General features: G+C 34.1%; 1 protein-coding gene across 1 annotated transcript in view; it reads right to left on the bottom strand.

Annotated features, from left to right (window-relative positions):
- The window catches only part of LCA5 (lebercilin LCA5), a 61,561-nt gene that overhangs the window by 5,442 nt on the left and 33,054 nt on the right, over positions 1 to 23,065 (bottom strand). The window contains exons 4-6 of the mRNA XM_059942093.1: positions 3,850 to 3,987; positions 2,819 to 2,915; positions 1,966 to 2,108 (exon numbers count right to left, since the gene is read on the bottom strand). Of these exons, the coding sequence (XP_059798076.1) occupies positions 1,966 to 2,108; positions 2,819 to 2,915; positions 3,850 to 3,987 (378 nt within the window). The remainder of the gene's footprint in view (positions 1 to 1,965; positions 2,109 to 2,818; positions 2,916 to 3,849; positions 3,988 to 23,065) is intronic.

The following is a 23,065-nucleotide window of genomic DNA, read 5'->3' as shown; positions in this document are numbered from 1 at the left end:
AGCCAAAAATAAATAAAATAAATGTTTATTAAAAAAAAAAAAAAAGAGGTATCCTTACTTTGCACATTTCACAACAAAATCTGATGAATTCAGTTAACCAATAAAGGCTATTCATCAACTATTAAAGGCCAAGTGATATGGTGTTGAGCTGTAACACCGGCAGTGACAATGGCATAGAATCTTTCAAGTTTATACTATGCCCAAGGTCCCCAATTAATAAATCTTATAATATTTAAATCAAATAAAAATGTAAACTCCAAATTTATTGTTTCTTATGGTCCCTTTCACGCGTGTGTGTAATTTTTCTTAATAAAAGTAAAATTTATTACTAGTGGATCTGTGGAGAATTGTCCCCTAGTATCCATTTTCCCCTTCTTCCTTTTTGTTATAGAATCCCTTAAGTTTCAGCAGAGCACAGGGCTGCCTGACTGGAGACCACATTTGCTAGCCTCCCCTGCAGCCAGACAGGACCAGTGGCATGTGAGTGGAAGTAGGTACCCAACTTCTGATCACATTTATAAAAACAAAAGCTGCTTGCCCTCCACTTCCTCATTCCTCCTTCTCCCAGGTATGATAAGACAATTGTAACCACACAGATGCGGTTACACGCTTTATGACGGAAAAACAATATGACAGACAATGGCTACCATGGAACAAACGTGTCTACCTATCCCGGACTACCCACTGACCTTCAGTTTATTACAAGAGAAAGAATCTTATCTCTTGCTTGAGCCACTGTATTCTGGGTCTCTTTCCAATAGCAACAGCCTGTACTTTTACTAACAGAGCTCCCATTTGCTGGGACCCCTTAAAGTGACAGGATTAGTCTTAAGAGCTTTAGAAGCTTCGTGATTAGTTATTACCACAACCCTGAAGGGTAACCCACCCTTGTTTTATAGATTAGGAAACTGAGGCTCCAACAAGTCACACAAGTCACTAAAATGTTAGAACTGTCATTTAATTAAAACGCAGTGCTAACTCCAGGGCTATATCCTCTTTCACTATATCAGGTTGCTGCTGCTGCTTCTGCTGAATCTTATAAAGGGCAAATTTTTTTACCCTTCTAAAATTAAGAATTACTTTGCTATTCCACACTTTACCTTTTCAAAAAGAAAAAAAAAATTAACATGATCTAGTCTCAAGGATTTGTAAATATAGGAGGAAACACACTTAGCAGATACAGCTAACTTATCTAAATTGTAAAACAAAAACAAAATAAAGGAAAAAAAACAAAACAAAACTAGAGTACACACAGGAATCAATTCAGTCCACACACAGGAAGAGATCTCAGGATCCCTGGGATACTTACAAGTAGTATCAAAAATATAGCATTATATGAAATATGCAGGATCCCTCGTATATTGTTTTCCTTAGACTTTCAACTGTAAACACTAAAGATAAAACCCTATTAGAGAAAAGGACCTTCCAATACTCAACATAAGTCCTTTTAAATGAAGATGCAACACAGACCTCCTGAATTCCACTCTAATTTGAATGATATAAAGTCAGATTCCACTGCAATTACTTTGCTCGACATTCAGCTAACCTATAAAATTCTCTTACACAGGAGGCCCCAAAAATTAAATGTGGTCAAATTCTAACAAATCATTTGAAAGCTACTATAACTTGCTATTAAACATAAACGCCAGAAGGATTTTTAGAGACTATTTGGTAAGAGACGTAAAAGGTAAGAAACTTAGAAAATTTTCTTTTCTTCTTCCTCCAACCTAGAAAGTACAATTGACATTTCTGAAGCATCTGAAAGATGCAGTGTTAACTAAGAGTCAATCCAAAGGAGTTTAGTAAAATGCACATATGTTATCTCTTTCCCTGTAAAAGGCTAGTTGCGTATTTATACAGCTATGGCACTAGCTTCATTGCTGAAATTTTTAAATGTTTGATATTGTGCATTTAGGAATAACTTCAAACCTAGAATTTAGTACCTAATCATATTGCTAAACTCACCAAAGAAAGACGTTCAGGTTCTTTCCATTTGTTTTCATAACACATAACTGTTTGTGGTGTTATAGGATATTCCTCCAGCTCGAAGTCTTCACTGGTTTGTACTTCTTTTGTACACTGGTTTGTAAAATCACTCTGGCATGCAGCTACCATGAAAATTATAAAAGAATTTCTCTAATTGTATTGAACAGTGCTAAGATATATGGAATTCAACTGGTATATGTTCACCCTCTAAATGAGAAAATGCATGTTTCTCAGCTCCATGACTACTCACTATTACTGTTTTTATTTCTAGGATTTACTGGCAATTTTGTCATTTGAGGACAACTCTGAGGGATGAATCTATTAAACTTTTACAAAGTTTATGTTTTCAACTTTTTGCAAACCAGAGAAGAAGGAAATTACACTTTTGTTTTTTAAAAAAGTAAGAATATGCATAAAAATACCAAAGTATTTATGAGTGAAATGAAATGACAGTTGGGATTTGCTTTAAAATACTCTAGAAAAAAAGTAGAAAAAATAGGTGAAATAAAATTAATAAAATGTATAACTGTTAAAGGTGGTGATACATGAATAAAGGTTTATCATACTATAATCTCCTTTGTAGAGTATGCTTATGAATTTTCATAAAAGTTTAGAAAAATAAGTTACCATAAGAAAAAAAAAATTAATTATGTAAAACATAACTGTAATGACCTCAAGGGAAAAAACTGAGAAAGTGAAAGGATTTCTGAAAAGTACCTATAAGGAAATTTATTTCAATAAAGTTCTTTCCCCTCATCTTCCTTCTACTTCAAAATTAATTTATTTTATTATTAATAACTACAATGGTTTTCAACAATAATAACTACTATACCATTTTTTCTTGATGTAATTTCTTTTTCTTTCTTTGGAGAAGACTTTGGCAGACGATTAGAATATATGTTTTTTATGTCCAGTTCTCTCTCCTTTTCCTGAAAACAAACCCAACACAATTAAGAATGTAGAGTCTCAGTTTAAAATAAAACAAAAATCCTCATCTTTTCAACTGGTATTTTCCTCACCAAATTGGAATATACCTAAGTTCAGCTTCCCTTTGTAACTACCAACTACAGAGAGGAATGTCTTTAGGACATTTAGGTTACGGTAGAGCAATGATTCTCCATTAAAGGTCCAATATGCACTAGCAGCCACGAAAATCAGAATAAGGCAAAATTCATTTTCTACCCACTCCTACATGATACAGTAATGTCTTCAACTGACTTCCAGGCTTAGCCACACAAAGAATTTAATTAGCATCTCTCAAATGTGGATTCCAAATTAATGTCAAGTTAAAAATTAGACCATTTTTTAAAACACAAGTGTTCTTCACCATTTTGCGGCTATGGCTTTCTCTGAGAATTTGATTAACAAAATGAAAATTCTATGCAAGATAATGCATAAACACTACATGTTGCACAAAATTTCAACCCATCAATGACCTCTGGATAGAATTAAGAACACCTACTTTAACAGAATTAATTAATTCTAATGCTTCCTCTAAACACTGTGAAAAGGAAGGGCATTATATGGAACAACTTTAAAAATAATCAATCATCGGGTTATCTGAGGAAGAACACTGAATTATTCAACCATGCAACACAGAAAAACTAGTTCCCATAACTTTCTTGCAGGATTTTATAACTTTTCAGTTATATCATTCCTATTAGTGTTTCTAATGTCTCATTTTTGGTTATAGAGATTATATTAACAAATATTTTCTTTGTAAGTGCCAAAGAAAATATTAGAATTTTGTAAATGATATTGTACCAAAGTTCCGAATATAAATGATAACAGTGTTTTAAAATAGAGTTTTCATCTAATATATAACATAGGGAGAAATGATGCCATTTAAAATCAAATGCTTACCTTTAATTTGTGATATAGTTGCTGTAGCTCCTTTTGAAGAACCTTATTTTCATCATGAGTCTCATATGCCCTTTTCCTTTCAGCAAGCAACTGTCGCTGGAAACTGTTAGTACTTAGCTCAAGGTTTCTTGATAGTTCCTATGATATGTGTATAAATACATTAAAAAATAGTACTTAAAAAATAATTCAACAGTAAAATACTGCACTTAGTGTCAAAATGACATTTTTAGTGGTACTAAACAAGACATACAAATCAGGTTGGGCTTAGTGTTCATAAACATACAATAACACGGAACATAGATGTACCAACAATTTAGTAAGATACTTAGCCTATTATTCCTCTCTTTGTTTTCCACAACGATTTGCAGATAAATTCTTAGGCAGTTGCATCAAGAGTACATGGATAGTCATTTAAGTTGGGAGCAAAAGACAGCCAAAGGATGTGATGAGAAGCACCGGCCTTTGGGAATCATTGTCTGGGCAAATAGAAACTGAGGCAGCTGTGTAAAATTACACAGCACTATTCAAGGTGCAGAGATCATCATCCCAGTTTTTACTTATTTCAGCTCTAAAGACACATAGGATCAAAGTGAAAGGATGGAAGATGTTATTTTAAGCAAACAGAAACCAAAAGAAGGTGGGCATAGTCATACTTAGATAAAATAGACTTCAAGGCAAAAAGGGTAACAAAAGACAAAGAAGGTCATTATCTAATGATAAAGTGGTCAACACATAAAGAAGACAACAATCATAACACATACACTCCTGGGACTTCCCTGGTGGTCCAGTGGGTAAGACTCTGCGCTCCCAATGCAGGGGGCCCTGGTTCGATCCCTGGTCAGGGAACTAGATCCCACATGCATGCCACAGCTAAGAGTCTGCATGCCGCAACTAAGAAGTCCACATGTCACAACCAAGAGTCTGCATGCCACAACTAAGAAGTCCTTATGCCACAAGTAAAAGATTGCACATGCTGCAACTAAGACCCAGCACAGAAAAAATAATAAATAAATATTAAAAAAAAAAACACATACACTCCCAACACCCAAGCACCAAAACATATTAAACAAATACTGATAGATCTTAAGGGAGAAACTGACAATACAATAATAGTAGGGGACTTCAATACCACACTATCAGCAATGGAAAGACTGTCCAGATAGAAAATCAGCAAGGAAATGTTGGAAGCACACTTTAAAACAAATGGACTAACAGACATATATAGAACACTACATCCAACAGCAGCAGAATACACATTCTTCTCAAGTGCACATGGAACAGTCCCCAAGATTGATCATACTGACCACAAAACAAATCTTAGCAAATTTAAGAAGAATAAAATCATACCAACTATCTTTTCTGACCACAATGGTATGAAAATAGAAATAAACAACCAGAGGAAAGTGAAAAGATTTATAAATATGTGGAAATTAAACAACACACTTCTAAACAACCATTAGGTCAAAACAGAAATCAAAAGGGAAATTTAAGAATTATCTCAAAACAAATAAAAATGGAAATACAACATACCACATCTTGTGGGATGCAGTAAAAGCTGAAAGTTTAGAGCCTTAATGCATATATTAAGAAATTAGAAAGATCTCAAATAAACAACCTAACTTTACACTTCAAGAACTCGAACAAGTTAAGCCCAAAGTTAGCAGAAGGAAGGAAATAATAAAGATCAGAATGGAAATAAATGAAGTAGAGACCAGAAAAACAATAGAAAGGATCAATGAAACTAAGAGCTGGTTCTTTGAAAAGATAAACAAAATTGACAAACCTTTACTTGCACTAAGGAAAAAAGAGAGAATTAGAAGTGAAAGAGGAGACATTACAGCTGAACTACAGAAATGCACTGAATCATAAGCAACTAGTATGAAAGATTATATGCCAAAAAGCTACATAACCTAGAAGAAATGGATACATTTTTAGAAACATACAACCTACCAAGACTGAATCAGGAAGAAACAGAAAATCTGAACAGACTAATGAGTAATGAGATTGAATCACTAACCAAAAAACTCCCAACATGGAGGAGAAAAGATCAAGATGGTGGAGTACGGGGATGTGGAGCTCACCTCCCCCCATGAACACATCAAAAATACACCTACAGGTGGAACAATTCTCACTGAAAACTAACTGGAAACTGGAAAAAGGACTGTACAACCAAGGCTGTAAGGAAGATACACAGGTAATCACACAGGAATGGAAGAAAAGCGATTGGGTAGGGACCTGTGCTCCTGGGAGGGAACTCAGAGGAAATAAGAAATTGCAAAAGTGGATACCCACCCTGGGGAGTGAGTGGGTCAAGCCACAGACTGGGTGTCCCAGTCCTGGGGTCCGATGTGGAGGAGACAAGCCTCCTGGACTGCTTGGACAGACAGAAAGGCTGGAGAAGCCTGGACTCTACTCATGAGGCGTGAGCACTGGCCTGCCTCTGACGCAGGGTGAAGAGAGGTCTGCTCTAGCAGCTGCCGGATTTCCCACAACCGTGCCACTCTGGGCCCCACTGTACCACACCTCAACACCTCCCTACCCCATAAACACAGAGAAACCATTCAGGCTCCCCTCCCCTGTGGAGCACAGTGGAGGCTGGGAACAGCAATCAGCTGTGAGGGGAAAAGGGGTCTTGCCTCTGAGGAGAGGTCTGGGTGGTTGCTGGGTTTCCCACAACCACCTCACCATGCACCCCAGCCAAAGCCAAGTGAATGCTCTGGCTCTACTCAGTCTGTGCCACAGTGTGGCACTGGATGTGGGACAGCCATGACCAGGGAAAAGACTCTACCATGGGTTGCACCTGAAGGAGCCACAGACACCTACACAAGCAGTGCGTTGAACCTCTGTATGTGAAAGGCCCCACTTGCTTCAGCACTCCCTACTCCGGGGCAAAAGTCTTGGTGCTGGGAGAGAGAAAAACACACTTAAAGGGAACAGAGGCAGCTTGAGCCTGACACAAAGGGCTTCTGCTTCAGCAACTTGGGATCAGACCCCGCCCCTGACAGAGAGGTGACAGCCAATGAACAGAGAGAAAGTCCCATCTCACACCAGGAGCCAACTCTAGCCCCTCCATCCCCAGTCACACCCCACTACCAAGGTAAGAGCTGCCAGCACAACATCAGGAAAGATGTGACTGGCATCCACATCAAATCCAGCCCTCCCATCAAAGGCACTGGGCATGTGCAGTCTGCATAGGGACACTCCCAAATAAGAACACCCCTTCAAGACCACAAAAGATCACTGCTTCACCTTAGCTCATAGAAGCAGAGAAAAGCAAAATTAAAAGGCAGAGGAACTATTCTCAATTCAAAGAACAAGATAAAAACCCTGAACAAATAATGAAATGGAAATAAACAACTTAACAGATAAGTAATTCAAAACATTGGTAATAAAAAGCTTAACTGAATTAGGTAAAAGAATTGATCTAAACACTGAACATTTTAACAAGGAATTAGAAACAAAAAATTAAAAAACACCCAATCAGAAATGAAGAATTCAACAGCTGAAATAAAAAACACACTAAAAGGAATGAATAGCAGGTTAAGTAATATGGAAAAATGCATAACTGACCTGGAAGATATAATCATGGAAATCACCAAATCAGAACAGCAGAGAGAAAAACACGTTTTATAAAGTGAAAGCAATCTAAGAGATCTCTCCAATAACATTAAGTGTTCCAACATTTGCTTTATAGGGGTTCCAGAAGGAGAGAGAGAGAGAAGGGGATCAAAAATAGATTTGAAGAAGTTATGGTTGAAAACTTCCCAAATCTGAAGGAGGAAACAGATATCCAGATACAGGAAGCAGAGAGGGTTCCAAACAAGATGAACCCAAACAGACCCACACCAAGACATACAATTAAAATGGCAAAAGTTAAAGAGAATTCTAAAGGCAGCAAGAGAAAAACAAAGTGTCATATATAAAGGAATCCCCATAAGGCTATCAGCTGATTTCTCTGCAGAAACTTTGCAGGCCAAAAGGGAGAGGCATGATATATTCAAAATCCTGAAAAGGAAAAACCTGCAACCTATGATACTCTACCCAGCAAGATTATCATTTAGAATAGGAGAGATAAAGAACTTCTCAGACAAGGAAAAACTAAAAGAATTCAGCATACTAAACCTACCCTAAAAGAAATGTTGAAGGGTCTTCTCTAAATTGAAAAGAGGTAAGAATCTGTAGGAAAGGGAAAATCCCAGTAGGAAAGTCAAATACACACTAAGGATTGAAGATCACTTAAATAAGCCAGTATGTAGATTAAAAGACAAAAAAAGTATAAAAGCAACTATAACTAAAATAAACAGTTAAGGAACAAGCAGGAAGATGTAGAATATGATATCAAATACACAAAATGTGGGTTACGGAGGTAAAAAATGTAGATCTTTTAGAATGTGTTTGAATTTAAATGACTACCAGTTTAAAACAAGTAGATATAATTATGAGTCAACATATATGAACCCCATGGTAACCACAACTGGAAAACAAGTAATAAAATGGCAATAAGTATGTACCTATTAATAATTACTTTAAATGTCAATGGACTAAATGCTCAGATCAAAAGACATAAGGTGGCTGACTGGATTTAAAAAAAAAAAAAACAAGACCCTTGAATATGCTGCCTACAAGAGACTCACTTCAGGGGTAAAGACACACACAGTGTGAGCGGATGGAAAAAGATGTTTCATGCAAACAAAAATGACAAAGTGTGGGTAGCAATACTTAGACAAAATCATATCAGACTTTAAAATAAAGACTACAATGAAAAACAAAGAAGGTCTTATACAGTGATAAAGGGATCAATACAAGAGGGTATTACACTTGTTAACACAAACACACCCAATACAAGAGCACCTAAACATATAATGCAAATACAGACATAAAGGGAGAAACTGACAACAATACAACAATAGTATGAGATGTTAACACTCCACTGACATCAATGGACAGATCATCAAGACAGAAAATCAATAAGGCACAGAGGCCTTAAATGACACAACAGACCAGTTAGACTTAATTGATATCTACATGAGACTACATGCAAAAAAAGCAGATTACACATTCATATCAAGCACACATGGAACGTTCTCCAGTACAGATCACATACAAAGTCACAAAACAGCCTCAACAAATTTAAGAGGACAGAAATAATTTCAAGCATCTTTTCCAACCACAGCAATATAAAACTAGAAAATCAACTATAGAAAGAAAAGTGGATAAAGAACAAACGTGGAGATTAAACAACATATTACTAAAAAAACTATGGTCACTGATGAAATCAAGGAGGAAATAAGAAAATACCTCAAGACAAATGAAAATGAAAACACAACTTTCCAAAATCTATGAGATGCAGCAAAAGCAATTCTAAGAGGGAAGTTCATAGCGATACAGGACTTCCTCAAGAGCAAGAAAAGTCTCAAACAACCTAACCTACCACCTTAAAGAATTAGAAAAAGAGCAAAGCCCAAAGTCAGGAGGAAGGAAATAATAAAAATCAGAGGAAATAAAGATTTTTAAAAAGTAGAAAAAGATCAATGAAACCAAGAGCTGCTTTTTTTTAAAGATAAACAAAATTGATAAATGTTTAGCCAGGCTCACCAAGAGGAAAAGGGAGAGGACCCAAATGAACAAAATAAGAAATGAAAGATGATAAATAACAACCAATACCACAGAGATACAAAAAATCGTAAGAGAACACTATGAACAGTTATATGCCAACAAACTGGACAATCTAGAGGAAATGGACAAACTTCTAGAAACATACAGCCTGCCAAGACTGAGTCAAGCAGTTTTTTTGTAATAAAAAAAAAACCCCAGCAAACAAAAGTCCAGGACCAGATGGCTTTACGGGGAAATTCTACCAAGCATTTAAAGAACTTATATCTATCCTTCTCAAACCATTCCAAAAAACTGAAGAGGAGATAACACTGCCATATTTATTCTACAAGGCCACCATTATCCTGATGCCAAAACCAAAACAAGACACTACAATAAAAGAAAGTTACAGACCAATATCTTTGATGAATATAGATGCAAAAATCCTCAGGCAAAGTACTCGCAAACTGAATCCAGCAATATGTAAAAAGGATTATACACCATGATCAAGTTGGATCTATTCCAGGGTCACAAGGATGGTTCAATATTCGAAATCAATCAATGTGAACACCACATTAACAAAAGGAGAGATAAAAATCATATAATCATCTCAAAAGACACACTCGTAAAGCATTAGATAAAATTCTACATGCATTCATGATAATAACTCTCAACATAATAATGGCCATTTATGACAAACCCAGAGCCAGCATACTCAATAGTGTAAAGCTGAAAGCCTTTCCACTAAATTCAGGAAGAAGACAAGGATGCCCACTCACACCACTTCTATTTAACATAGTACTAGAAGTTCTAGCCACAGCAATCAGACAAGAGAAAGAAATAAAAGGCATCCAAATTGGAAAAGAAGAAGTAAAACTGCCACTATTTGCAGATGACATGATACATTACATAGAAAACCCTGAAGTCTCCACCCCAGAACTATTAGAATAAATGAATTCAACAAAGTTGTAGGATACAATATCCGTATACAAAAATATGTTGCGTTTCTATACACTAATAATAAACTATCAAAAAGAGAAAGTAAAAAAAAAAAATCCTGCTTAAAATTGCATCAAAAATAATAAAATACCTAATAATGAACTTAACCAAAAAGGTGAAAGACCTACACTCTGAAAACTAGAAAACACGAATTGAAGATAAAAGAAGAAATGGAAAGGTATCCCATACTCTTGGATTGGAATAATTAATATTGTTAAAATGGCCATACTACCCAAAGCAATCTACAGATTTAATGCAATCCATGACATTTTTCACAGAAGTAGAACAAGTAATCCTAAAATTCATATGGAACCACGAAAGACCCCAAATTGCCAAAGTAATCTTGAGAAAAAAGAACAAAGCTGGAGGTACTACCCTACGAGATTTCAGATTATATTACAAAGCTACAGTAATCAAAACAGCATGGTACTGGCACAGAAACAGACACATAAATCAATGGAACAGAATAGAGAGCCCAAAACTAAACCCATACACCTATGGTCAATTAATCTATGACAAAGGAGGCAAGAATATAAGGAGAAAAGACGGTCTCTTCAATAAGTTGTGCTGGGAAAACTGGAAAGCTACATGTAAAATAATGAGATTAAAACATTTCCTTACAACATATACAAAAATAAACTCAAATGGATTAAAGATCTAAATGTAAGACCTGAAACCACAAAACTCCTAGAAGAGAACATAGGTGGAAGCCTCTTTTACATAAATCCTAGCAATATTTTTTTGGATCTGTCTCCTACGGTAAAAGAAATAAAAGCAAGAGTAAACAAATGAGACGTAATTAAACTTAAAAGTTTCAAACTTAAATCCCATTCTATAGGTTGTCTTTTCATTTCAACAGAAATGAAACAACCAAAACCAAACAAACAATCCGATCAAAAAATGGGAAGAATACCTGAACAGACATTTTCCTAAAAAAGACATACAGATGGCCAACAGGCACAGGAAGATGCTCAACATCATTAATTACTGGAGAAATGCAAATCAAAACCAAAATAAGATATTGCCTCACACTTCTCAGAATAGCTATCATCAAAAAGAATACAAATAATAAATGTTGGCAAGGATGTGGAGAAAAGAGAACCCTTGGTGGGAATGTAACTTGGTGCAGCCACTATGGAAACCAGTATGGAGTTTCCTCAAAAAACTAAAAACAGAACTACCACATGATCCAGCAATTCCACTCCTGGGTATATGTCCATAAACAAAACTAAAACACTAATTTAAAAAGATACATGCACCCAATGTTCATAGCAACACTTTTTACAATAGTCAAGACATGGAAACAACCCAAGTGCCCATCAACAGATGAATGGATAAAGAAGAAGTGGTATGTATGTATGTATGTATGTGTGTGTGTGTGTGTATACATGCACACACATAATGGAATATTCCTGTCATAAAAAAGAATGAAATTCTTCCAACTGCAGCCACGTGAATGGACCCAGAGGATATTATGCTCAGTGAAAGAAGTCAGACAAAGAAAGACAAATACTGTATGATACCACTTATATGTGGAATCTAAAAAACAACACAAATGAATGTATATGCAAAACAGAAACAAACTCACAGATCTAGAAAGCAAATTAGTGGTTACCAAAGGGGAAATGGAAGGGGAGAGGGGCAAATTAGGGGTACAGGATTAAGAGATATAACCTACCATGTGTAAAATAGACAACCAACAAGGACATATTCTATAGCATAGAAAATTATAGCCATTATCTTGTAACAACTTTTAATGGAATGTAAACTGTAAAAATACTAAATTACTATCCTGTACACCTGAAACTAATATAATATTGTAAATCAACCATATTTCAATTTTAAAAATTTAAATTAAAAAAAAACAAACCAAAAAACCTCCCAACATGGAAAACTCCATGACTACACAGTTTCATTGGAGAATTCTACCAAACATTTAAAGAATTAACACCAATCCTCCTCAAACTGTTCCAAAATATCGAGGAGAACAGAACACTTCTGAACTCGGAAATTCTAAGAAGCCAACATTACCTTGATACCAAAATCAGGTAAGGATACTACACAAAAAAAGAGAAAACTATAGACCAATATCCCTCATGAATATAGATGCAAAAATTCTCAACGAAATATTAGCAAACTGAATTCAAGAACACATTAAAAGGATTACACACCATGGCTTAGTGAGATTTATCCCTGGGATGCAAAGATGCAAATACAAAGATGCAAATATATCACATCAATAAAATGAAAACTAAAATTCATGTGATCATCTCAAAAGATGCAGATAAAGTATTTGACAAAATACAATATCCTTTTATGATTAAAACCCTTAACAGATTGGGCATAGAGAGAATGCATCTCAACATAGTAAAAGACATATACAACAAGCCCACAGCTAACAATATACTCAGTGGAGAAAAACTGAAAGCATTTCCTTTAAATCAGGAACAAGAGACAAGGATGTACACTCTCACCCCTACTATTCAATACAGTACTGGAAGTCCTAGCTAGAGCAATTAGGCAAGACAAAGAAATAAAAGGCTTCCAAATCAAAAAGGAAGAAACAAAACTGTCACTATCTCCTGATAATACAATCATTTATATAGAAGACCCCGAAGAGTCGATCGAAAAACTGTTGGATCTAATTAATGATTTCAGTAAAATGGCAGGATATAAAATCAATATACAGAAGTCAATTGTGTTCCTTTACACTAAAAATGAAGCAACTGAAAAAGAAATAAAGAAAACTATTCCATTCGTAATAGCATCAAAAACAATAAAATACTTAGGAATAAATTTAACAAAGGATGTGAAAGATCTGTACAATGAAAACTACAAGATTTTGCTGAAATAAACCAAAGAACACACAAACAAATGGAAAGACATAACATATTCATAGATTAGAAGAATTAATATTGTTAAAATGGCTATACTACCCAAAGCCATCTACAAATTCAATGCAACCCCCATCAAAATACCAAAGACATTCTTCACAGAAATAGAAGAAACAATCCTAAAATTTATGTACAACCACAAAAGAATCCGAATAGGCAAAGCAATCCTGAGAAAAAGGACAAAGCCAGAGATATCACACTTCCTGATTTCAAACTATACTACAAAGCCAAAGTAATAAAAATGGTATGGTACTGGCACAAAAATAGATACCAAGATCAATGGAACAGAATAGAGAGCCCAGAATTAAGTCCCAGCATATACGGTCAACTAATATATGACAAGAGAGCCAAGAACACACATGGGGAAAGGATAGTGTTTTGAACAAATGGTGCTGGGAAAACTGGAAAAAAGACATGCAGAACAATGAAGCTGGACCTTTATCTTACACTGCTCACAAAAATTAAACTGAAATGGACTAACGACTTAAATATAAGACCTGATACCATAAAACTCCTAGAAGAAAATGCAGAGAAGAAGCTCATTGTTATTAATCTTGGCAATGATTTTTTGCACATGACATCAAAAGCGCAAACAACAAAAGCAAGAAATCAACAAATAGAACTATGTTAAATTCAAAAGCTTCTGAAGAGCAAAAGGAACAATTTACAAATTGAATAAACAACGTACAGGATGAGAGAAAATTTTGGCAAACCATATATCGGATAAGAGGCCAATATCCAAAATATATAAAAAACTCAGTCAACTCACTAACAAAAATACAAGCAATCCAATTTTTAAAATGGGCAGAAGAACTAAATAGACATTTTTCTAAAGAAGGCATCAAAATGGCCAACAGGCACATGGAAAGATGATCAATAAGGGAAATACAAATCAAAACCACAGTGAGATATCATCTCACACCTGTTAGAATGGCTCTCAAGAAGGCAAGAGACAACAGGTGCTGGCAAGAATGTGATGAAAAGAGAACCCTTATACACTGTTGGTGGGAATGTAAACTGGTCCAACCACTATGGAAAATGATAGGGAGGATCCTCAAAAATTTAAAAATAGACCTACCATACAACCCAACAATTCCACTTCTAGGTATATACCCAAAGGAAATAAAAACAGGATTTTCATGAAATACATGCACTCCAATGTTTATCACAGCATAATTCACAATAACTAAGATGTGGAAACAACCCAATGTCCATCAGTGAATGAATGGATAAAAAGATGTGAATATATATACACATAACAAAATTTTTTTAGCCATGAAAAAGGAGGATATCCTGCCATTTGTGACAACATGGATGGACCTTGAGCACAATATAGTAAGCAAAATAACTGAGACAGAGAAAGACAAGTACTGCACAATATCACTTATATGTGGAATCTAAAAAAGTCAAACCTGTAAAAAGAGAGTGTAAAATGGTGGTTACCAGGGGATGAGGGCTGGCGGGATAACTGATGGTGTTTAAGGGTACAAACTTGTAACGAGGAGTAAATAAGCCATAGAGGTCTAATACACCATATAATGAATGTAGACAATAATACTGCACTATAATTATGTAACACTGATAAACGTCACTACAATGACAGTCATATTACAATATTTAAGTGTATCAAAGTAACACACTATACACCTTAAATTTATCTAAATTTATTATACAATGTTACATGTCAAATTTATTCAATTAAAAAATTTTCTTTTAAATAACTTAAGTTGTCAAGATACCATTTCTAACATCTGGATGAAAAAATGCCTTTTACTGATATAATTATAAAATTTTACTACAAATGTAATAAGTGTTTACTTTAAAATATTATAAAATCACAAAGAACAGAAAATTTTAAAAAGTGACAGTCTATCACTCTGTGATAATCACTGCCACCATTTTGGTGTGTATAATTTGAGACTTTTATACATTTTTCTCAGTAAATAATATCATAAATGCCTTTCTATGTCAATAAACACACTAATACCACAAAAATTTTTAATGAGATAACATTCTGTTTTACAGATTATCAAAATTTATTTAATCATATTCTGCTGCTCAACATTTGAGAACTTCCAATTTTTCCTATGGTGAACATCCTATTACACATAAATTTAAGCTTATTTTTTATCATTTCCTCAGGGTAAATGTTAAGAAATTAAGTTTCTCTGGGTTGATAGACATTTATACGATTTTAACACTTTTCAAAAGCATTACCAAAATGCCTGCTGGAAAGATTTTAACAGTTTACATTCTCTTCAAAAGTCTAGTAGCCTTTATTTTACTATATTCTTGAAATAACTGGATATTGAAATTTTTAAATCTATTGGACTAGCCAAAAAGGATATTAATATTTTAATTTGTATTTCTTGGATTAATACTGAAGTTAATTTTTATGTTTACTGGCCATCCATAGTCCTTATAAACTTTTTATATAGTGTAATAGGAATTTAAAAGATAATGACACAATGGGGGAAAAAACAATATTGAAAAACAAAACAAAAAGGCTAAGAATTTTCCAGAAAGAAAAATATAAAAAGAAGATATAAAAAGATATAAAAAGGAGAGATAGAGCCAGAAAAACCATCACGATAAAGACTGGATCAGGAAAGAATCATCAATGGATGTTAAATTTTGATGCGGAATAAGATATATAAATTCCAAGTGGCTCACCACAGACAGCTTATTGGTTTCACTGAAGGGGAAAAATAGTAATTGTATATATGGTGTACAATCATTGGTAAGGTGATCAAAATTAACATCAACAATAAAGGACAGGTGAAGATCATGTACCTCTAGCTATGATATCTTAAGAAGGAAATTACATCACCTATTCAGTATTCTAGCCAAGAATACAAAAACCTCAGTCTAATAACAATAAAACATCAGAGAACTGCAAATTAAGAACATTCTATTAAATGAAAAGGGATGGGGTACCATATTCTTCAAAAGTGTGACTGTCGTAAAAAAGACAACAAAAGTATGAGGAAATGTTCCAGATTAATGAAGGCTAAAGACATCTAGACAACCAACACACTACTTGACTCTAGATTGGACCTTGTACTAAAGGAGTAAAGTGGCATAAAAGACATTATTAAGTCAATTGAAAAAACTATATTGTGGAGAGATTCGAGAAAATTATTTTACAAATGTAAATTTATATCATAATTATACTGTGTTTATACAAGGGCATATCCCTATTCTTAGGAAATAAAACCAGTGTATTTAGGGGTAAAAAGCATGATGTGTGGAACTTTCCCTCAAATAGTTTTTTAAAAATTTACATATGTACATGTATGTGTTCACATATGACAGAGAGCATGTGTACATAAGACAAATGGGGTAACATGTTAACAAAAGATGAATCTGCGTAAAGAGTATGAGAGTGTTGTTAGAACTACATATATATTTGCAACTCTCTGTAACCTTAAAATTATTCCCATATAAAAAGTTTATTTAAATAAGTGTACCCTTAGATATTTGGAGGCAAAACAGGAAACCGCTATACTTAAAGAAAAAATGTTAAAAGCTACTGGAGTTAAAAAAAAAAAAAAATCAAGTTCTAAGTGATAATAACTGTCAACCTAGACTCCAAGACCCAGTAAAATTATCATTCAAGAGTGAAGATAAATTATGTACAAAGATTGGAAAATTTTACCACTCAGAAGCCCTCACTGAAAGAATGACCAAAAGATAAGAAAGACAATGAACCCTGAAGGAAAGGTGCAGTAATGAGCAACGGTGATATGCAAGTAACAATGGTGAGCAAAGAAACTAATGGTAAATCTCATAAGCATGGTTAAAAAATTGAGGAGTTTCAAAATAAGGTAAATTAAAACAGACAATAATAATGTGGAAGATGACATGAGAAGAGACTGGAGAAAGTGTTCTACTGTCCTGAGAGAATTTGAAAAAAATATAGATATTAATTGCTTCAGATTTCCTTAATTCAAGTACACATATCTTAAAAATTCAAGGCTAAACTCTAAAAGAATAGTAGTAGAATCTGTCATTCTGAAATCAATGGAAAGTCAGGGTAAAGGGTTAAGAGGCAGGAAGTAAAAAAAAGCAGCAGAAAGAAAAATGATAATTTTGTTTTTAAAGATAACCCACATAGATCTAACTATCTCAGTGATCCCAACAAACGTAAATAAATAATTTTGTGGAATGAGATATTCTTATGTTGGATTCTTTTTAAAAATGAATTTAGTCAAATATTGTACAAGCACAGAGATAAAACATTAACACACAAAAAGATGAAAGTAAAAGAAAAAATATATTAGGAAAAAAAAAAAAAGTAGTGTAGATTAAATAGGCTTTAAGACAAAAAGCATTATTAGGGAGAGATAGGAATTTTTATTCAACATTGAAAAAAAAAAAATCACCAGAAAGGCAAAACAACCCTGAACATGTTTTAGTTTCAATTCTGAACCTATAAACAACACAGCTTCCAAACATGCTACGTTTTTTGGCAAGCTTTATCAAGAAAAAGAAGAGGTACATATTAACTACATTAGGAATAAAAATGGGGTATGTAACTATAGAAGTGACAGAAATTTAAACATAAATACTATGAAAAACCTAATGCCAACAAATACAAAATCTGAGATAAAATGAATAATTTTCCAGAAAAATATAAATTATTAAAACTAAAAATATAAGATCTGAATCAATCTACAAATGAGTAGAAAAAATTTAAAAAAACAAACTAACAAGCACTAGATCCAGGTTTCAGAAGTGATAATCTACCAAGTTTTAAGACAGAGATATTCCCTATCTTTTATAATCTCTGAAAGAGAACAGAAAGAAGAAAAAACTCTCCAAGTCAGTCCCTGTGAGAACTTTTATAATCTTGATGCCAAAACTGGATAAGGACAGCTTGAAAAAAATACATCATAGACCATTCTTACATATGCATATTGCTGCAAAAATCCCAAATATTAGCAAAAGGAATTCAGCAATGTACAAAAATTACATCACAAGAAGCACTTCTCTCAAAAAAGCAAAGTGTAAGAGTAGTGTAACAGTAAAAATATATAAATGTAATTTTCCATGTTAATTAAATAAGAAAAAAATATTTGATCACTTTAATAGACGTAAAAAAAAAAGGCATATGAACATTTGACAAAATTCTCCACTATCTGTGATTTAAAACAAAAATCTTAGCAAGCTAGTAATAGAAAAGCTAGTAATTCTTCATCTATAATACATATTATACACATACACAGAAAAGATCAAGAAGGATATACACTAAAATGCTAAAACTGATGATATCTGGGTGTAAGAATGTTTTTATTTTTCTCAAGTTTTTAAAAATGTATACGTGCTACTTATATAAAATAAAAGGACAATTTCTAAAAATACATTTAACTGTAAAAAGTCAAATAGGAAGAAGATATATCAACTTCAGAATAGTTACTTCTGAGGAGGGAGAGTAGAAGAGAGACGTTTTGGAGAAAGTATACAGGGGGAACTTCAAAGTAACATCTTATTTTTTAAAATATGAGCTAAAGCAAAATTAACAAAATATCAAGTAGGTAGATGAATGTTTTAAATATTATTCTCTTTTTTATATGTTCAAAATATTTCATAAGAAAAAAATTAAAAGCGCTTTAAGAAATTAAAGATATGGAATAGAAAAAGAAGAAAAATCTTTGGCTGGAAGGACTATGGGTGTTTTTCCCCTACTTCACTGTAAGTCTAAAAATGTCTTTAACAAACTTTTTTATAATACAAAAAAAAAAGTTAAATAACTGATTTTTTTCCAAAAGGAAAGAGCACAGAATTCTAACTCCTTAAAAGAGAGAAATAAAGGTTTACATAATTTAATTTTTGCAAGCAAACCCAAAGGATAACTGAACTTACCTTCACTTATTTTTTATTAATTAATAGAGCAATATATACTTAAATAACAATACTCCATTTGTTAAAACAGGTCTATAAATGTCAGTTGTTTTATTCATTGCTCAGTGTTACTGTAACTCAATTCTGAAGGCTTAGACCCTTGTATAAGCAAGGAGCCTATAGCTGTGGTCCCCAACCTTTTTGGTACCAGGGACCGGTTTCGTGGAAGACAGTTTTCCCACGGACTGGGTGGGGACGGCTCAGGCGGTGATGTGAGCGATGGAGAGCAATGGCCAGTGGCAGATGAAGCTTCGCTCACTTGCTCGCCTGCCATTCACCTCCTGCTGTGCAGCCCGGTTTCTAACGGCGAGGGGGGGGAACCCCTGCCCTATAGGAACAGTTTTTACATTCCTAGTAGGTGGTCATGCAGCCTCTGTACAAATACCTGTGGTGGCAGAAAAGCTCAATAATACAAAGGGTACTGATTTCATTGTCATTGGACAATTCCAACTATTAGGAAGCTCTTGTTTATAAATGAGTGGAAACCTGCCTCCCAGAAATATCCATTAGGTTCCTATTGCCTTCAGGAACATCCAAAAGCATATCTGTTTCCCCTCTTTCACACAACAGCTCTTTAAATACTGAAGTAAGTTACATTTTCCCTTAATTTGAATCTTATCCATAATTCCATGCTTCTTCCACTGTTCCTTATATGCCAGTTCTTTGACCCCTTGGTTCTTCTGCTTGCTCTCTACAGGTCAGTTTGTTACCTAAAATTGGGTACCTGTTATCAGATGTGATCCGGCCAGTAAAATAAGTTATTATTACCTTGAGAGCCTGGGCACCACCATACTCAATTAACTTTTTTCTTTCAGTTATCTTTTTAAACAGTTATATGATTATAGTCTCCTCAACTGAAACCTTAGACTTTTTAAAAACCTGAATAACTTTCAAGCCAGGTCTCCCCATATGGTATCTATAAAATGGATGGAAAAAAATTGAGGACTTAACAGTTAACTCGATTAAATTTTATCTTGCTTGTTTTCTGCCAGATTTTGTACCTAAGGAGATCAATTCAATCTCAGTCTTCTCATCCATCAAATTAGCTGTCCCTTCTATTTGTGAACCTGTCCACGAATGCCACTTTATTTTATTGATCTATCCATCCATTCATTCCTTTAAGACACACTAATTCTAGCCAGATAGTGTATCAAATGTTGCAAATACAAAATCAAATAAGACTCGTTCTTGTCCTTAAGGAGCCCACTCAAATACACTGATAAACATGCTGAAAGGGACAGGGCCTAATATGGCACCCCAAACACCCACCTAGAAATGTTCTCTCCAAGCTGAAAGCTGTATATTTATTTGCACTCTTCGGGTTCAGTTACTGATCCAATTGTAATGCTTTCTAACATTATTTTCAACCAGTCCACATTTCTCCACTAAATCACAAACATGAAAGATTTACTGTATCTACTGTGTATCAAGATATATTCTATCTACTATATATCAAGACATATCTATTAGAATCCAGCAGACATAGTATATACCTACAGAATATAGATGTATGTAATATATATACTATATAAGTGGTATAGTATAATCTGTAGTATATATTGTATAGTATAGAGTATAGCAAATAGTTTAGAATATGGATGTATACATATACTATATGTAAATAGTAGAATATAATAAAGTATACTTCAATGTACCAATCTAACAATCTCATGGGGAAAAAAGTGAGGATACTTCTAAGTGAGAAATATTTTCCAAAACATACTCAAAAATTTGGTAGAGATTGGCATTAAGTATACTGATTGATCATTTCTAACATCTACTTCACCTATCTTTGAAAACACTGGTAAAAACACTTGTTTTTTGTTACTTTTCTTTCCTTTCTTACTCTTCCTAACTCCACAAAGAATACTGACAAAGATTCTGAAATCACATTCACAGGGTTCTTCAGTCCTCTGAGGTATAATTCATCTAAATCAGGAGACTGAGATTTTTAAATGAGTTACCCATCACTTATTATTTCTTCATCTGCCTTGAGAAGGAAAAGAAGCAAAACAGAGAATCCAAAAGTTATGTTTCCTTTGAGCATTTCAAGTGTTGAGTTTTGGTATAATTACTCTAATGAAACTTATACTGTTTTCTTTTAAAATGTTTGCAAGCCTTTGCTTATTCTGAGTTTTTGTCTTCCAACATTGTTAGATTTTACTCCACAGTATTCACCGCAGTTAGCGCCAAAAATAAAACAGATTTCCGAAGTGTTACCTACTCAACAAACTGCATATAGAAAATTAATATGATATGAGAGATTCTGAAAAAATGATTTGTTTCTTTAACAGCATGTGGATACTGATAAAATAGCCAAAGTTAATTTTAATATCTTAATTCATGCTATCGTTAAAAATTATGAAAAAAACACAAATGCACTATAAGAGGAACATAGTATTCAGCTTTTAGATACATGATAAAATCCTAAAGCTTTTACTAAAATGATAATAAAATAATAGAGCAACAGAATGGGAGACAAAAGACTGCAGTTCTAGTTCCAGACATGTGGTCCTAATGACCTGTGTGACTCTATGTGACCTAGAACATGGTAAATAACATCTCTCTGTCATAACCTCCTCAACTGTAAAATGGTTGAGTTGGACTAGACTAGAGAGTGCCCCATGAAGGAGTTTCATAGGCTGCCTCAGATTGCTGGGCAAGTGACTTTCTAAAGCTCTCTTTGCAGCCTAACTCACCAATCACCACACAGAATAGTTCAAGTTCACCCTTTGTCTGGTTTTCTATGAAGAACTGCTAAAATCTGAAAAACTGATGGACCAAATCAGTAGTTGTAAACTTAAAAAAAAAAAAAAAGAAATAGAATGCTTAAAGTCCACTGAGCTCAATTTGAAAACCAATGCACTAAACCATTTCTATAGTCCTTTCAAATTGTAGGATACTAACTGTAATGTACTTATTTTTAAATAGTGTACTTTTCCTTCAGTGTATTTTTTTTTCAATTCATATATTAGTTGCCTGATAAATACCAGGCACTGAGCCAGACTCTTTATGAATTTTATCTCTAACATGGTTCATCACCACCTGAAAGGTTTTACAGACTGAAAACAGAGGTTCAGATAATCTAAGTGGTAAAGAACATCATAAAGCTAACCCGGTATAGAACAAGACTTGGAACCTGGTTTATATAATGTATGTCCATAAAATTCCAAGTTTCATTAGGATTTAACAGCTTAAGAGGTAGGTATTAATTAACAGAATAATTAAAAGATAAATAATTGTTATGTGGCCTTGAATGCTAAGGCCATAATTTCTAACAACTAAGTTACAAAATTCAACAGTTTCCATATTGAAGATGCTTACATAAAAATGCATAAGTTTTAAAATCTTAGGTGATATTAATCACAAGGAAGGCCAATTTGATCCTTAAAAAAATAAAATAATTTACCTTATTACTTCAAGAAAATCAATTATCCAGCAACATTCTTTAGGACCTTATATTAACAAGTAGTAAAAATGATTTTTAAATGACTTACTGATCGAGAGACTTTAACTTGCAGAAACTTTGCATTAGTATACTTATATATGCATGCAAAGACTTATGTTCACTGCCATGTATATTTAGACTACCCCCAGAACAAGAAACTAATATATACATTAACAAGGGAAAGGGGTTGGGCTTCCCTGGTGGCGCAGTGGTTGAGAATCTGCCTGCTAATGCAGGGGACATGGGTTCGAGCCCTGGTCTGGGAAGATCCCACATGCTGCGGAGCAGCTAGGCCCATGAGCCACAACTACTGAGCCTGCGCGTCTGGAGCCTGTGCTCCGCAACAAGAGAGGCTGTGATAGTGAGAGGCCCGCGCACC

This window comes from Balaenoptera ricei, chromosome 12 (genome assembly GCF_028023285.1).
Source record: "Balaenoptera ricei isolate mBalRic1 chromosome 12, mBalRic1.hap2, whole genome shotgun sequence".
Lineage (NCBI taxonomy): Eukaryota > Metazoa > Chordata > Mammalia > Artiodactyla > Balaenopteridae > Balaenoptera > Balaenoptera ricei.
Note: the sequence above shows the minus strand (reverse complement) of the source record. Positions and strands in the feature narration are given on the sequence as shown.